General features: G+C 41.2%; 1 protein-coding gene across 1 annotated transcript in view; it reads left to right on the top strand.

The window, feature by feature from the left end:
• Positions 1–14541, top strand: part of EGF (epidermal growth factor) — a 98679-nt gene that overhangs the window by 25043 nt on the left and 59095 nt on the right. The window contains exons 3-6 of the mRNA XM_045019330.1: positions 1491–1690; positions 2689–2870; positions 6162–6392; positions 7152–7354. Coding sequence (XP_044875265.1) covers positions 1491–1690; positions 2689–2870; positions 6162–6392; positions 7152–7354 — 816 coding nt within the window. The remainder of the gene's footprint in view (positions 1–1490; positions 1691–2688; positions 2871–6161; positions 6393–7151; positions 7355–14541) is intronic.

Raw genomic sequence — 14541 nt, 5'->3', positions numbered from 1 at the left:
AAAAGCCCTCATCTCTGAAAAAGAAATGCACGAATATGTTGAGGTATGGAAATGCACAGTTAGGGCACCCAAACAACCTTAACTCTGCCCTGTAGGGGGAATCATGAGGGTAAACTAAATCTAACAAGACCCATACATTGGTTTAATGTAATCTGGGGCCACAGACACACTAATGTACAAATCAAAGTCATATGGCTATTGCATGATGTCACTACAGGGCAGAGTTAAGGTTGTTTGGATGCCCTAACTGTGCATTTCCATTCCTTACCTTTAACCTCAGTTCTGGATTCCCCGAGTTTAGGATACTTGCAGCAATAAGTTAGTGATGTGCTCTCAACCCTAACTCCATCCTAATGTGGATTGTGTCTGGGAATTAATGGTAATAACTAGTGGCTGCACGAGTCTGTATGTGCAGCTTTTTCTTGGTGCCCATGAGCTACCTATGCTCAGATCTGGCCAGTCTCTGCTACTCCACACCACCAGGACCTTCATCCCCCAGTATGGAGATCTGAAAAGACTCTCTGGTTGTCTCTCTGTGGTTAGGGCTGGGACTGCTCTAACCAAAGAGAGAGAGAGAGATCTGGGAGGATACTAACCATACAGATGCAGCCACTCAGGGCTAGTCAGTGCGGTAGCCATCTTTCTCTAGGCTCAGGAGATGGGGAGCCCCTATCACCAGCATACCACTGGGCCAGGAACCCAGCTAGAGCATCCCCCAGCTGCTGGTAGGAGGCAGCCAGATCCCACTCCCAGCCCAAGGCAACTGGTGGCAGAGCCTCAAGGGGAAACTAGAAATCCCTGAACAACAGCTCAGGGAGAGCCCACAGCCAGCAGGAACATAGGAATTCCTGTGTTCCTAAAGCTTGTTCTATGCTGCCCTGTCAGGTTTATCAAGAGAGTTGCTGTTGTGTGTGTTATTAAAGAGCTCCATTTTTATCAAATAACCAGATTAGAGCATTGAAACATTTGTATGAAGTCTTCAGATTTCCGGGCCCTGAGAGGTATGCTATAGTAGACACGTAGGCATTTCAATTCTTGAAAATCTTGGCTTTACTCAGTAATTGCTTTATTTTGATTTTCCATTCAGTAACATCATACCTCTCACCTGCTAAGGCTCAAAGATGGCTCCACACACTTTCACTGAGACCCAAAATGAGGGTCACCAAAAATAGTATTCATCCAGAAAACTTAAAATGCTGTGTGACTCCGTCTTTCAGTGTAAATAACTCTTTCTGTGTTCTCTGTTTCATGAGTCTGTAATTTTTTATTCAGTTGATTTTCAACAATTAAAAGCGAGGGGGCATCAAATTTGCATGAAACATAGATAACCCTAAGACTAAAATGGGCGGTGACCCTTAGAATGCAGAACATTGTGAGGTATGAGTATTATAAGTTCCCCCCAGCTCTGTGACTGGCATAGTGCTGAAAAGAATTTAGTGTCATGAATGAAAAATACCTATGTATGACCACATTTCTTTCCCCTCCCCCAGATCCTGCACCATTCCTAATTTTTAGCCATGGAAATGCCATCTTCAGAATTGACAGAGAGGGGACCAATCACGAACGGCTAGTTGCCAATGCTGGCGTATCAGTGCTCATAGATTTTCATTACAAAGAGGAGAAAATGTATTGGTTGGACTCTGAAAAAGGGCTTCTGCAACGAGTGTACCTGAATGGCACAAAACAAGAGGTAAGGTGGTAATTGCCATGGGATTCTCCAAGAAACCATGTATAATGACAAATCTGATGTGAGGGGCTACTCTTCAGATACAGTGGTGCAGTTGTAGCTTTGAAGTGTGCGTCCCTGGCACACTAGCCTTGGCAGCAACAGGGAGGTTTGTGTTCAGAGGGCTACCCCACTGGCATTCACAATACACATGATCTCTTTAATAAGGTGAGGGGATGGTGATAGAATAAAGGCTAAGGGGAGGAAATTCAGACAAATCTAGGTTTGTTGTTCTCTCAGACAGTACTAATTTCCACCAGCTTTACATATATCACTGGAAACCCAAGCTGGCATGGCTAGTATGAAGAGAATGTACATAACTCCCCTGACATTTTTCTTGAAACTACTAATTGAGACCTAAGGTTACATGAACACTCCTTTCAGCATTACTTCTCTTGCTCAGAAACAGCTGTGCTCTATAGCTGACTAAGGTTGTGTGGCAAAGACAAAGGAACTTCAGCACTTCCAGAACCCGAAATGCTGCCAGTTCTGCAGTGGACTGCAATGAACACCTCACAGGTGAACTCCTGTGTCTACATGTAGCCTCATTGACTTATCCTGCATGTATGAACTTGAAGCATTAGGGCTTTTTCCAGTGTGTGAATGGATATTTTATAGCTTAGGAAATACAAGATAAATTTAGGTAAAAAGAAAATCTGGGCAACTTTGGGATACCCCTGCCTGATTTTCATTTGAGAACAGCTCATCCTTGCTTAGCATGACTTAACTCAATGGTTTGTGCTTAAAGATGTAGGTGACAGGAGGAGAGAAATGCAGCACAAATCAAGGTGATTAAAGAGCAAGCAAGGAAATCCAGTCTCTGTGGTGCCATTAAAAAGAGGCCAGCCAGTGGATTTAAATGGAAGCCTCAATGTGTTTGCAGGTCACTATTTGGTTTGGTAACGACTTCCGGATGGTAATTTGGGTTGGGTTTTTTTTATGTTTTTAATTTCTATTTACAGAGACTACGCTATGTTGAAAAAGGTGTTGCAGGGTTTGCCATCAACTGGATAAATCAAGATATTCTTTGGGCCAACCACCAGAAAGCAACTATTGAAGCAACTGACTTGAATGGAAACAATTCCCGAGTCCTTTTAAAGGACGTAGGTCATCCCACAAGTATTGCTGTTGACCCTGGGAAAAGGTAACTCTGCCTGAGTTTATAAGTTCTTCGAATCAGTCTCAAAATAAACCAAATGCTCTGATGGCTTCTTGTAGGCTAACAGAGCAGCTTGCGTACAGTATATTGATAAAATGTCAAGTGATTGTTACAACTTCCCCAAGAACACAATAAAGATAAATAGGGTGGCAGGTGGCAGCAGCATACTGGAGTCCAACATAGAGCCTGACCCCGCCCCCAGTTCATCATTAAAGTGAGGAGGGAGAGCTCTGATTGCAAGGGAGGAGATGGGCTTAGGTCAGGGGAAGAGGAATGAGGAGGTTATTGATTGTCAGGCAAGAAGCCAATGAGGCCTCAGTTGATGGAGGTGGAGGAGTTAAGGGGAATGAGCTTGATCTTCATTTGGTAAAGCAGGAATGATGCGGGAAAATGCTGAGAAGTCCCAATCTATAACACAATTCGTATTAAGCATATAGTACTTACTGTATATGCTTGTTCATTAGCTCATTCATTTATAAGCCAACCCCCCAAGATGGATAGGTAACAATAGCAAAAACTGTATGACCCTTTCATAAGCTGTCCCTATATTTCAGGGGCTGGCAAACTTTGGCTCCTGGCCTGTTAGGGTAAGCTGCTAGCGGGCCTGGACGTTTTGTTTACCTGGAGCATTCACAGGCATGGAGCCCCTCAGCTAGTGCCATAGTGGTTTTCTTTGTTCCCCTCTTTCTATTATTTTTGCCTCCAATTTTGTTCAGCTTGAATACCGATTGTAAAGCTACTGACTGCTGTTACTGTTCTATAGATGTTAGTGTTTTAGACTTGATAAGGGAGCTTCTCTAGGCTCAAAACAATTTACATAGAGAGCCATTCATAGATGCATCCATGCAGGGAGATTTGGCTGGTCTGAAGAGATATTTGTATTTGTATCATCACCCTGAATACTCTGTGTTGACTTCTCTTGACTGTGTGTGAAGCTCTTTCATTGGTAATTTTTAAAATAACAGCAGAAGAGACATTGAGGTACTCCATATTGATATGGCAATAAAATATTTTTGTTGGCACTTTTTGTTTACAATGAAGCCACTCATCACCGCTGTCGAGACATTTTAATGTTAAGGCTCACGTGTCCGCCTCTTTTGCACTTACACACTAACCTTCTTTTCATGCTAGCCAACAATATCTATATTCCTCACAGGGTTGCCATTTAAGTATGATTTAAAAGGTTGAATGCCAGAGTACTTGTTTTCTGTACTGACTCTCACATTTTCTGATTTGGAATTTCTCACAAGTTCTTGTACCCTTTCAGCCTAAAACCACACAGAAACATTTTATGAATGGAATAATGAAAATATATTTGCTAAACTGTTATGAACTCTACGGACAGACTAAGGTGTATATATACACCTATATGTGATCAGCTGGGGATTTATTTTAAAGCATTACTCACATGCTGCCGTGTCAGGCTAGTTAGCTATTAATAAACTGTTTAGGTCCTCTTAGAAGTCTGCTTTCTTATGTATCATTTTTATATTTTAGCACAGTCTGTTTGTCTGGAAGTCCTGATGGTGCTATTTTAATATTAATATAGTGAAGTCAAGCAGTCAGTGAATTAATTTCCACAGGGACAAACATATGCAATGTCAGAAACTAAGAAGAAATATTTCTTCCTGGAAATGTGTACAACTCTCAAGTAATGAAGATCAGCATGATAGCTAAATTAATAATCACATTTTTCTCAAAATATGCTTGGCTGGTTTTGCTACAGAATAATAATAAAGTAACCTTTTTCTGTATTCCTCTATTTCCTGGGTAGAATTTAGACATGATCAAGAATCTGTAGAGGAGGCGCTGTTGTCTAGGGGTACTGCAAGGAATTGTGAGTCAGGCAATCTGGTTTCAATTCCTCCCACTAATTTGCTATGTGACTTCGCACGTGTCACTTGGGCCTGATCCAACTCATGCTGAAGTTAATGAAAGTTCATATGATTGGACTGGGCCTTTAATAGCTCTGTTTCTCCATTTCTCCACCTGTAAAATGGAGATTATACAATTTAACCAACCTTTTAAAACATGTTGGCATCCTGAGATAACAAGCACTATAAAAGAGCGAATGATTATTATTGCCATGTTTGAAAATTGCTATAGTAGCCACCTCATACTGGCCTTACTAAAACATCAGATTGACATAGCACATACCACAACAATTAGATTGTAAACTTCCAGGGGCAGGTACTGAGTCTTCCTCCTGCATTTACATAGCACCTACCCAGTTAGGCTCTTTCTTGACTATGGCCTCCGGGTACTCCCATGATATAAATAAGAATAATGATAATACACAGGCTTTGTGGTATATTATTTTGTACATTGAAGAAGCATTGTAGTTCTTTCAAATTCAGTATGATCTTACACTTTTGGTCTGAATGGGATATTTATGTCTAACAATTTTAGTGCTATCAAACCAATGCAATGTGATAATACTTTTTGGAGTTTCTGTGTGCAATCGTAAAACAAAGAAAGAAGCAAACAGAATTTTAAAAAGCCCCCTAATCCTGTAAAATAAAACAACTATCCATATATTGTTGGAGGAACTGTGGCCAAGCCAGGTCATGTGCAAATATAGGCCCTGATCCTCCAAACCTCAAGGAGAACAAGCAACAAAGAATCCTGTGGCACCTTATAGACTAACAGACGTTTTGCAGCATGAGCTTTCGTGGGTGAATACCCACTTCTTCAGATGCAAGGAGAACAAGTAATTTTGTACAAGTGAATAGTCTAGTCTCATTGGGCATGCGCACGTGTTTGCAGGATAATGGCCACATTGTGGCTGTGCCCTAATATTTAGATTAAAATAAATCAATAAAATAGTAGAATGGGTATTTTTCAGTTAAGTTCCTGTAAAACAGATTCTGGATTAAAATTGCTTGGAACAGAAGAGCTGTATTTATCCACAGAAGAGATACAACATAGCCAGAAGCAGTGCAGGCTTTCCCCAGTCATGTGCCTTTTCCCTGACTTGCAGGCATCCCTGTAGGGGTGACTGGTTCCTGGTGACAATACTGTCTCTGTTGGGGAGAGTCAACAAGGGTGTTACTAGATCACGACTGCACTTTTGGAGACAATGTTTGGTCACCACTAAAGTGGATCTTCCTTAGGGAGTTTCTAGTGTCGTTACCTAATTCCCTCAGTCCCCTTGAAAACATTTTTAAATGTGAAAAAAAATTATAAAATGAATCTTAGCACTACAGATAATTTTCAACAGCTACTGCACTATCTTGCAAATAGTTCTTTCAAAATATGACCTTTTTTTGTCTTTAGGTTTATATTTTGGTCTTCAGATGGTGCTCTTTCCAGCGTTCACAGAGCAATCCTTGATGGAACTGACATGAGAATTGTTTTGAGGACCACAGAAAAAATAAAGACCATCTCATTGGATTTTATTGACACAAGACTCTTTTGGATCCAGTATGACAGTGAGGAAGATGTTTCACGCATTGGCTCATGTGACTATAATGGTGGCTCTATTCATTTGCCCAAACATTCTGCCCGGTGAGTTTTCTGTGTTGGATAGAAGGAAACTAAATATTTTGGGGGCTATTTTTGGCTCTTTCCCTTCTTCTTTGAGTCTGGAAATAATAAAGATTGTAAAGTACAGACAAAATGCACAACATTTTCAGAATAGCCAATATATAACCAGAAGATGATAGCTCTGGAAGGGGCAGAGTCTCCTCCTCCTTCCTCTCATGTGTATGTTCTGAGAAATGGATGCCAGCATACTGCTCTTACTAGCCATCCATGCAGAATTTCCAGCCTCTCTCTTGCTCCTGAGAGGCTCAGGAACCCAGCCGAGGGGGCTAGAAATCAGTAGTCTCTCAAAGAAATGGGGATGCTTAACAGGCATTGTTCCTTCCACAAAGGCACATGGCATAGTAGCACATGGTTCAATAGAGTTAGCCAGAATACCAGGACTTTCTCTGCGAAACAGGGCAGTCCTGGTCAACTAGTCGCTCAAGCTGCAGGAGTTGTTAGTAATTGTTTGGCTGGCCCCACTGTATCTGCAGTATGTTGTGTGCTGTGTTGTGAGCAACAGTATATTGTGTTCATAGTGACATTTCAACTGTTATACCATACCTCACAAACCATTCAATCACATGTTCACAGGTTTTAATTTCTGATAAAAAATATATCAGGGTATCTGAAGCAAACGTGGTTGATATAAATGTTCCATGTTTTCAGGAGACATTAAGCAAATGATTAAATAGGTATGAAATAAATGTTGTTTATTTATTTATTTCCTCTCCACTCCAGACACCGTTTATTTGGCATATCTCTGTTTGCTGAGCACTTCTACTATCCAGACCCAAAAACTGACATGATCCGGAGAGCCAATAAATTTTCAGGAAAGGTTATAGTCACAATCAGCCTGAAACCATCATTTTTGCCACCTGCTGAAATAAAAGTGGTGCATCCATTTAAACAGCCCGGTGCAAGAACAGATGCTCGAGATTTTGGTAAGTCATCATGTAATGACACACTTATGTGTATAAGAATATTGTCACACACGCCGTTTAATTTTTCAGGATAGAATTTTTTTCAACAAGAGTTCTGGCCCCTTTGAAGTTGATGACAAAATGCCCATGGACTGCACTGGGGCCAGGGTTTCACTCAATATGCATGACTTTAACAGGAGCTTCAGTTAGGAAGTACACAGAGAACAATCTAATTCTATTAATTTACTAATGAGGAACATCCACATGCATTGATTTCTTTGTGTGTGTGTGTGTGTGTGTGTGCGCGCGCGCGCATATCCCTAAGTATATCAAACATACATCTTGGCAACTCGCCTTCTAGGCTTACTTCCTCAATTCCTGTTCCCTTATGGACCTTTCATTCTAAGACATAATTGAAAACCTTGCTATCAGTGCTAAGTTGTTGTGAGAAATGTATGAAATGTCCAACCAACAGTATGTATGTATGTCTCAGTCCCACAGTGAAGTAACTTGATTAAGGGTCACACTGTTTATCCTAGGACTGATATGGAATTTCAATAGAAACTTTTAAATAAGAAGTGTGAGTCTGTGTGATTTACAGGAAGTCACCTCAAAGTGTGATCACACCATGGGTATTTTACTGTGGGATCAGAAGATGAATATATGTGAAGGGATCCCCACCTTTGCAACATGGCACCTAAATACCACAGTGGTGGGTGCATTATAAATGCCCAGAGAGAAGGAAAAAAATGGAGTCTGACTCTTCACTGTCTTGCACCTTGTGTAGTCATTTATACCTACCCAACTGGGTGTGGATGGTTATTATTTAGATGCAGTGGCATTTTTTACAAGTGTATAAGCAACTATATAAAGTGCAGGACCGTGGAGAATCAGGCACCTGAGAGTGTACTATGGTAATTCCAGAACTCCTATGGAAGGTGAACAACTATGAGATTCTGAGCAACTCAGGTGGTGTGGAACATAGACTATTTAACAAAAATTATAATGTAAAAAACCCTCTTGAAACATAATTTGGAAACTACTCCATGACACTTACTTATTAACTTCATATCTCTTATCCATCTATTGGCCTTCCTCTCCCTTCACTCCATCCGATGCCATATTTGTACTCACTCTCCCCTCTTCTTGTATCATGGAGTGGTAGAAACCATGATCTTCAAGAGGTATCTCCTGTGGAAATATCTAATGTTCACTTCAAGCATTTATTCTGCTGCAGCAGGGATGCTAGCAATTAAAATCGAATGGCAAGTGCTTGCATGAAAACAAAACACACAGCCATGACCGTAAGGAGCCTGTCCTTTTATTCAGAGATTTTTCCACTGCTCTGTACAACATGTTACTTTGAACCTGGCAGACTGAATCATTCCTTTTGGGAAAAAAACACACACTCACCCACCCACCCACTGGACCAGGGTAGATGTGGTTCAGAGGGTGAAGTGTCTGCATATTGCTCAACGTGATACAACTAGTTGACCCAGGTTTGGAAGGTACTTCATAATTTCTCCTAAATCCCGAGCTGGTATTGACCAATAGGGTGTGTCTGCATGTGGAAGGGGTGGGGGGAGAAGAAACTGGCTAGTTCATAATTGCTGACACAGTGAATGCCAGGGCTGTGAGCTGGGTTATAAGCGTTCCCGTGAGGCAAGGTAGATAATGTAAAGCTTATTGATGCTGGGCACTTAGCTTTTACTCTTCTCATCGGAGCTTAAATGTATTCGCCTTTCCCTTCCCCCCGAAGAGTATATACCGCTTTTCACTGTCCACGTTTCAATTGAAAAAGGGTTTTCCCCCTGCTTTTCTTAGTGGATAAACTGTCAGTGTTTTTTATATGCGTTATGCTGTCTGTAGCTTTACTGCAAGGATAATTTGGTAGAAGCATGAAAGTAAGTGGTGCTTGTAATGCGTTTTTTTCCTCTCCCAAATGGCTTCTTATAATACATGACGAGAAAAAGAAGCTTACTTTGCCCAATCCAGATGAACCTTTTGGACTTTGCATGTGCATTGCTTAGCTTATCCAGCCCAAGAACCAAGATTGAGAAGGTTAATTAGTCCGAAGCACAAATGAGATTTATAGGGGATCTTACAACACGGCAGCCTGGAGATGAGAGCATGTAGGCTCTAACTGGATGCCTTGTAGGGGCTAAGTCAATGTTTGCTGCAACACAGCATTAAATGTGAATGATCAAACCTTATTTAAAACAGTAACACAGATGGCAAGTAAGTTCTCCTCAGGTACAAAAGAACCTGACAGGAAATGTTTAACTGCTACAATTCCTGCCAAAGATCAAATTTGGGTTATATGCTGCAGGCTTTTTTCATTAGATGAATGCCTTGCTTGGGAGAGGTCCTCCACTGTCCCCTTTTTCTTTCACAGGACAGTCTTGAGCTTGTCATGACTGTTTGTTTCACAACTAACAGGACATTAATTTGGCTTTGGGTTTGAGGCAATGTACTCTCACAATGTCATGTGGTCCCTTCTGACCTTAAAGTCTATGAGTCTATAATGTAAATACCACAATCTTCTGATGCAACAGCTTTGTTCTGTGGGGCACGTGTGGAAGGTGTTCTTCCCACATGATAAAGAATCTGAAGTAAATAGCTTCAGATTCAGCTGCTGATAAATGTATAACTCCTCTGGAATACTTGCCACTTCTACTTATGGTTTATAACTGTCAGCATCTCATCCCAAAGACTGATTTCTCCTTTAATTATCCTTTTTCTCCCTGTAAATACTGTTCTGTTTAAAGAGATACTTGTGTCAGGCAAAACTTAGCCCCAATTTTAGGTTTTATTGCCAAAATTTTCAAATATCGGTATCTAAATTTAGGTTCCTAAATCCATATATAAATCTTTTGATCTTCAGTGGTTCTGAGTATCTGTAACTCCCTTTGATCCTTAAAGCAGACAGGGTTAAGAAAATGGCCTATATGATTCATTCATGAGACCAATAGAAATATTTCCATGATATTTTTTTAATAAAAGTCCAGTGGAAGCAGTTTATAGTGTTGCTAATCTCTTTGAGACAAGCAGCTCAAATTTTGACACTTCCAACCAAACCTGAACCAAGAACCTCTTTCATATTTGATTAAATAGTAATTCTTGATGTGCTTTTCTACTGGTTGGCCAGCACTTTCTATATTACGGTTGAGTAGAATAATGCATGTGAAATACAATTGTTAGGCTATTTTCCATGTGGTTGAATTTAGAGGGTGAATTGGAAATAGAGCACATGAACAAGGTCTCTTGTACTTTCTCACCTGTGTGGTCACATGGGGGGTTTGCTGCATGTGTGTGGGTGGGGGTGGTGGCATACTCATGTTCAGCAGCAGCTACAGCACAGCTATTCTTTGCCCGATAAAGGGTCAGGCAATAGGGAGATTAAACCAAAAATAATAGTTTGGGAGACAAAAATAAGCTTGTCAGCACTCTGTCCTAGTTACAGAAACACCAGCGGCTGAAGGGAGCTGGGCACAGACAGCTCAAGAAGCCTGAAAACCCCTCTCCATAAAAAGGATATTTGGATAATTGAGTTTTGTTTGAGGGAAATTCAGGGTGGGGTTTTTTTTGGGTGCTGTTTTCTATTTGTTTTGAAAGCATCTTTCTGCATAGTTGTAGGGTCCAATACATTCTACAAGTTCTATGGATGTAGTATAATAAGGATGTATAGCACTTTAATTCTAATGATCAAGGAACTAGGGTCCATATTAGTGACAGATTTTTTTTACCCGCTTCAGGCAATGTTTTTGTCTAAATAAAATATTGCTGGGCTCAGTTAATCTATCCAGCCAGTTTTCCAGAGCATATGAGGCATAAGCACCTCTTACTGAAGTTTAAAACCAGGATCACCAACTGGTCATAGGTAATGTGAAGAAAATGACCTCTCTTTACGATGCAGTGGCATTTACCATCTTGTTATTTTCCCTTCTCATTCTTTCTCTCTATTATTCTATTAGAATGTAGCCACTGAGAGAGGTCATGATTATGGAGAGGAGAGGTGACCTTACAAGTTGGCAGTGGGGCCAATCCCTTGGAAATATGAGTATCAGGACAGAGACTTTGAACTGTGCTCTATATTCCGTGTGGAGCAAGGAAGCAAAGCCTTGGGTGATGTGTTCACAACAACCTGTGTTGCTACACAAAGAGGCTGCTGCATTTTGTCCCAACTGGAGGCTTAGCTAGGCATGTGGCTCCATTCCTAGATATGAGTTGCAGTAATCAAGCTTCAAGTTCATAAATACATGGGGGTCATGGTGGTTGTGACTGGGGTGCTACTTTCTGGCCAGTTGCATATGGAAGTAGGTAGGGTTTTGCCAGGGCTGTTTGGGCATCCAGTAGCATTACAGTCCAAAGGACCCAAGACTCTGGACTGAATTAACTGTCTGGGGGCAGATTCTATAAGCCAGATCTCTAACATTTGGGTCTTTTGTTGTAAATAACCACATTTTCTTGGCATAGTGCTTCCATGTCTTCTGGGACAGAACTTGTGAGCAATCATTTTGTAATTGCACCTTATCTCCATTTGCTACCCATACTCCAAGATCTATCCTGTTCTGTAGTGCCTACCACTGACTCTTTCCTTTGAAAAGGTTCCACTCAGTTATCCACAGGATTAATTCTTGGCTTTGTTTTCTTATCTATAGACAGTCTCTGAAAATAATGCTGTCCAGGACACAAAAAGGATTAACATTTGGCAATCTCCTTAATTTCTGCCTCTCTGAGTGTTCTGTGTTTATTAAACTAATTAATTCCTTTAAATTCGTGATGGGGAGCTGATTTTCCTGCTCTTCTCTTTTGGTTTGAACCATAATGATACTCAGATATTTAGGAAATAAGAGCAGATTCTCTCTAAGCAGATTCACTGTGTGTCCTGGGAAGAAGTCGACAGCGTACACTATAGTTCTTATCCTATTACAGATGGTGTTTTCTCTGCTAATACAGGAGCATCTAAGGGCATGATCCTCCCCCTGCAGAATGTAACTCCCATGGATTTGACTGGAAGTTACCTATATCCTGCAGAAGGAGAATTGGGCCCCACATATTCCTATTCACCATGCACAGCTTCCTCTTATTCCTTACCTGGCTTTTGCTTTGATTTTCCTTGTAAGTTCTGGGGATTAGTTAGTTACATGACACCTGAGGTAGTTCTTAGATATGGTAGCCAGATACATAAATACTAAATATCTAACTGCTGTAAGTGTAAAAAATGGAATTTTCAGAACAGTTTTTAGAAATTCCTGCCACTTTTTATTTCCATTCAGCGAGTGTACTTGTTGTCTTCTTCTTTGAGGACTGCTGTTTTGAAGATAAAGCAGTATACTTCCAATAAAGAAGCAGCGTCTCCTCTAGTAGCATACCATATAGGATTGTATAGTGCATGTCAGTTTAAAGTAGATCCCATCTTTTATGCAAACTGTGTCCCAAAATGCTTTACTAAGTTAACTATGGTAATAGAGTTAAAATAAAATAAATGCAGAAAGAGAGACCTTTGTCTATTTAATAGGATTCACAGGGAACCAATAACAACAGTATTTGGCAGCAAACAGAAGATTATTTGAAATCGAATCACAATCGACTCCACTTTTGTCATCTTGAAGTTCAACTGCTAGCTTAACTCGGATACTTTTTTCCTCTGTGTTCTTTAGTAGTTGTTATTGTGGATAAGCTGCTCTAATAAGGTCTTTATCTGTCCCTCTGTCTTTGGCTCTAACATGCCAGAGGCAGGCATTCCTTGTTGTTGATGCTGTGCTATGTCATTTAGGAAAGCTGCTTCGGCACTATCATAGGATACCATTCTGCCCTCTGGAGGATCAGAGCCCCTCTATAGGCCCCATCCACATTATAGACCCAGGACAACAGAGTGCAATGAAAATGATCAGGGGGCTGGGGCACATGACTTACGAGGAGATGCTGGGGAACTGGGCTTGTTTAGTCTGCAGAAGAGAAGAGTGAGGGGGGATTTGATAGCAGCCTTCAGCTACCTGAAGGGGGGGTTCCAAAGAGGATGGAGCTCGGTTGTTCTTAGTGGTGGCAAATGACAGAACAAGAAGCAATGGTCTCAAGTTGCAGTGGGGGTTGTCTAGATGGATATTAGGAAACATTATTTCACTAGGAGGATAGTGAAGCACTGGAACGGGTTACCTACGGAGGTAGTGGAATCTCCATCCTTAGAGGTTTTTAAGGCCCAGCTTGACAAAGACCTGGCTGGGGTGATTTAGTTGGTGTTGGTCCTGCTTTGAGCAGGGGGTTGGACTAGATGACCTCTTGAGGTCTCTTCCAACCCTGATATTCTATGATTCTATGACCTTTACTGGCAGCTGATTGTCCATTGTCATTCCTGTTGACATGGGGCTGTCTGGCCTGGCTACTTGCACTGGCCAAATCTTTTGTGAAATTAGGTTCTTGCACAGGTGTGTACCTCCCATCTGTGGAAAATGGCAAAACCTCATTGTACAGATTCTAGTTCCTTTAAGCACACTCCCCCACCTTGTCCCCCCATGCATGCGCCCATTGTGTATACTGTTATAGTGGCGGATCACCTGCTCTGGTGTCTACTCTTAACTCCTATTTATTGGTAAGAACAATCCCCCTGCCCTTGCTAGGAAAAAAGTTGTGAGAGTCTCATCATAAGTAGCGCACAGTAGATAAGGTAAACGAATCCCCATTGTCCAAAGTGACAACGAACATGACAAGGAAGACAATTCACTGCAAACGTTCCATAAAGTCCAGGCAGCAGAACAAAGTAGATGATTAATTATTAGTCATATATAAACAACAGAGAACAATAAAATGATTAGCGTCTGAAACAGGATGCAATATCATACGCACTGTTGGCAAGGTGATAAGCTCTTTGTAAAGGGACCATTCTCTTGTACATGAACAGATAGGTGGAGACAGCAAAGTGGATCAGAGGCAGACAATCCTTTTCTGGTTGAGGGATCATCTTGCATTTGGCCCAGATGAGTCTCACCACTCTGACTTTGCAAACCAACAAAAATCATCTTGTGAGCCTCTGACTATTGACCAGGGGTCTCCAGCCACACCAGTTCTGCCCTTTCTCCTGATGCCTCCAGGAACTACCTGTGTTGGCAGATGGCCATAAATGATCCTACACAGTCATGGCTTTTAGCCTGCCCCCACTCTCATGTTGGAGCACAAGGAGCTTCATTTTTAGATAGTAGCTTGCTGAC

This window comes from Mauremys mutica, chromosome 5 (assembly GCF_020497125.1).
Source record: "Mauremys mutica isolate MM-2020 ecotype Southern chromosome 5, ASM2049712v1, whole genome shotgun sequence".
Taxonomy (NCBI): Eukaryota; Metazoa; Chordata; order Testudines; family Geoemydidae; genus Mauremys; species Mauremys mutica.
The sequence above is the reverse complement of the archived record's forward strand: the minus strand, read 5'-3'. Positions and strand labels throughout refer to the sequence as shown.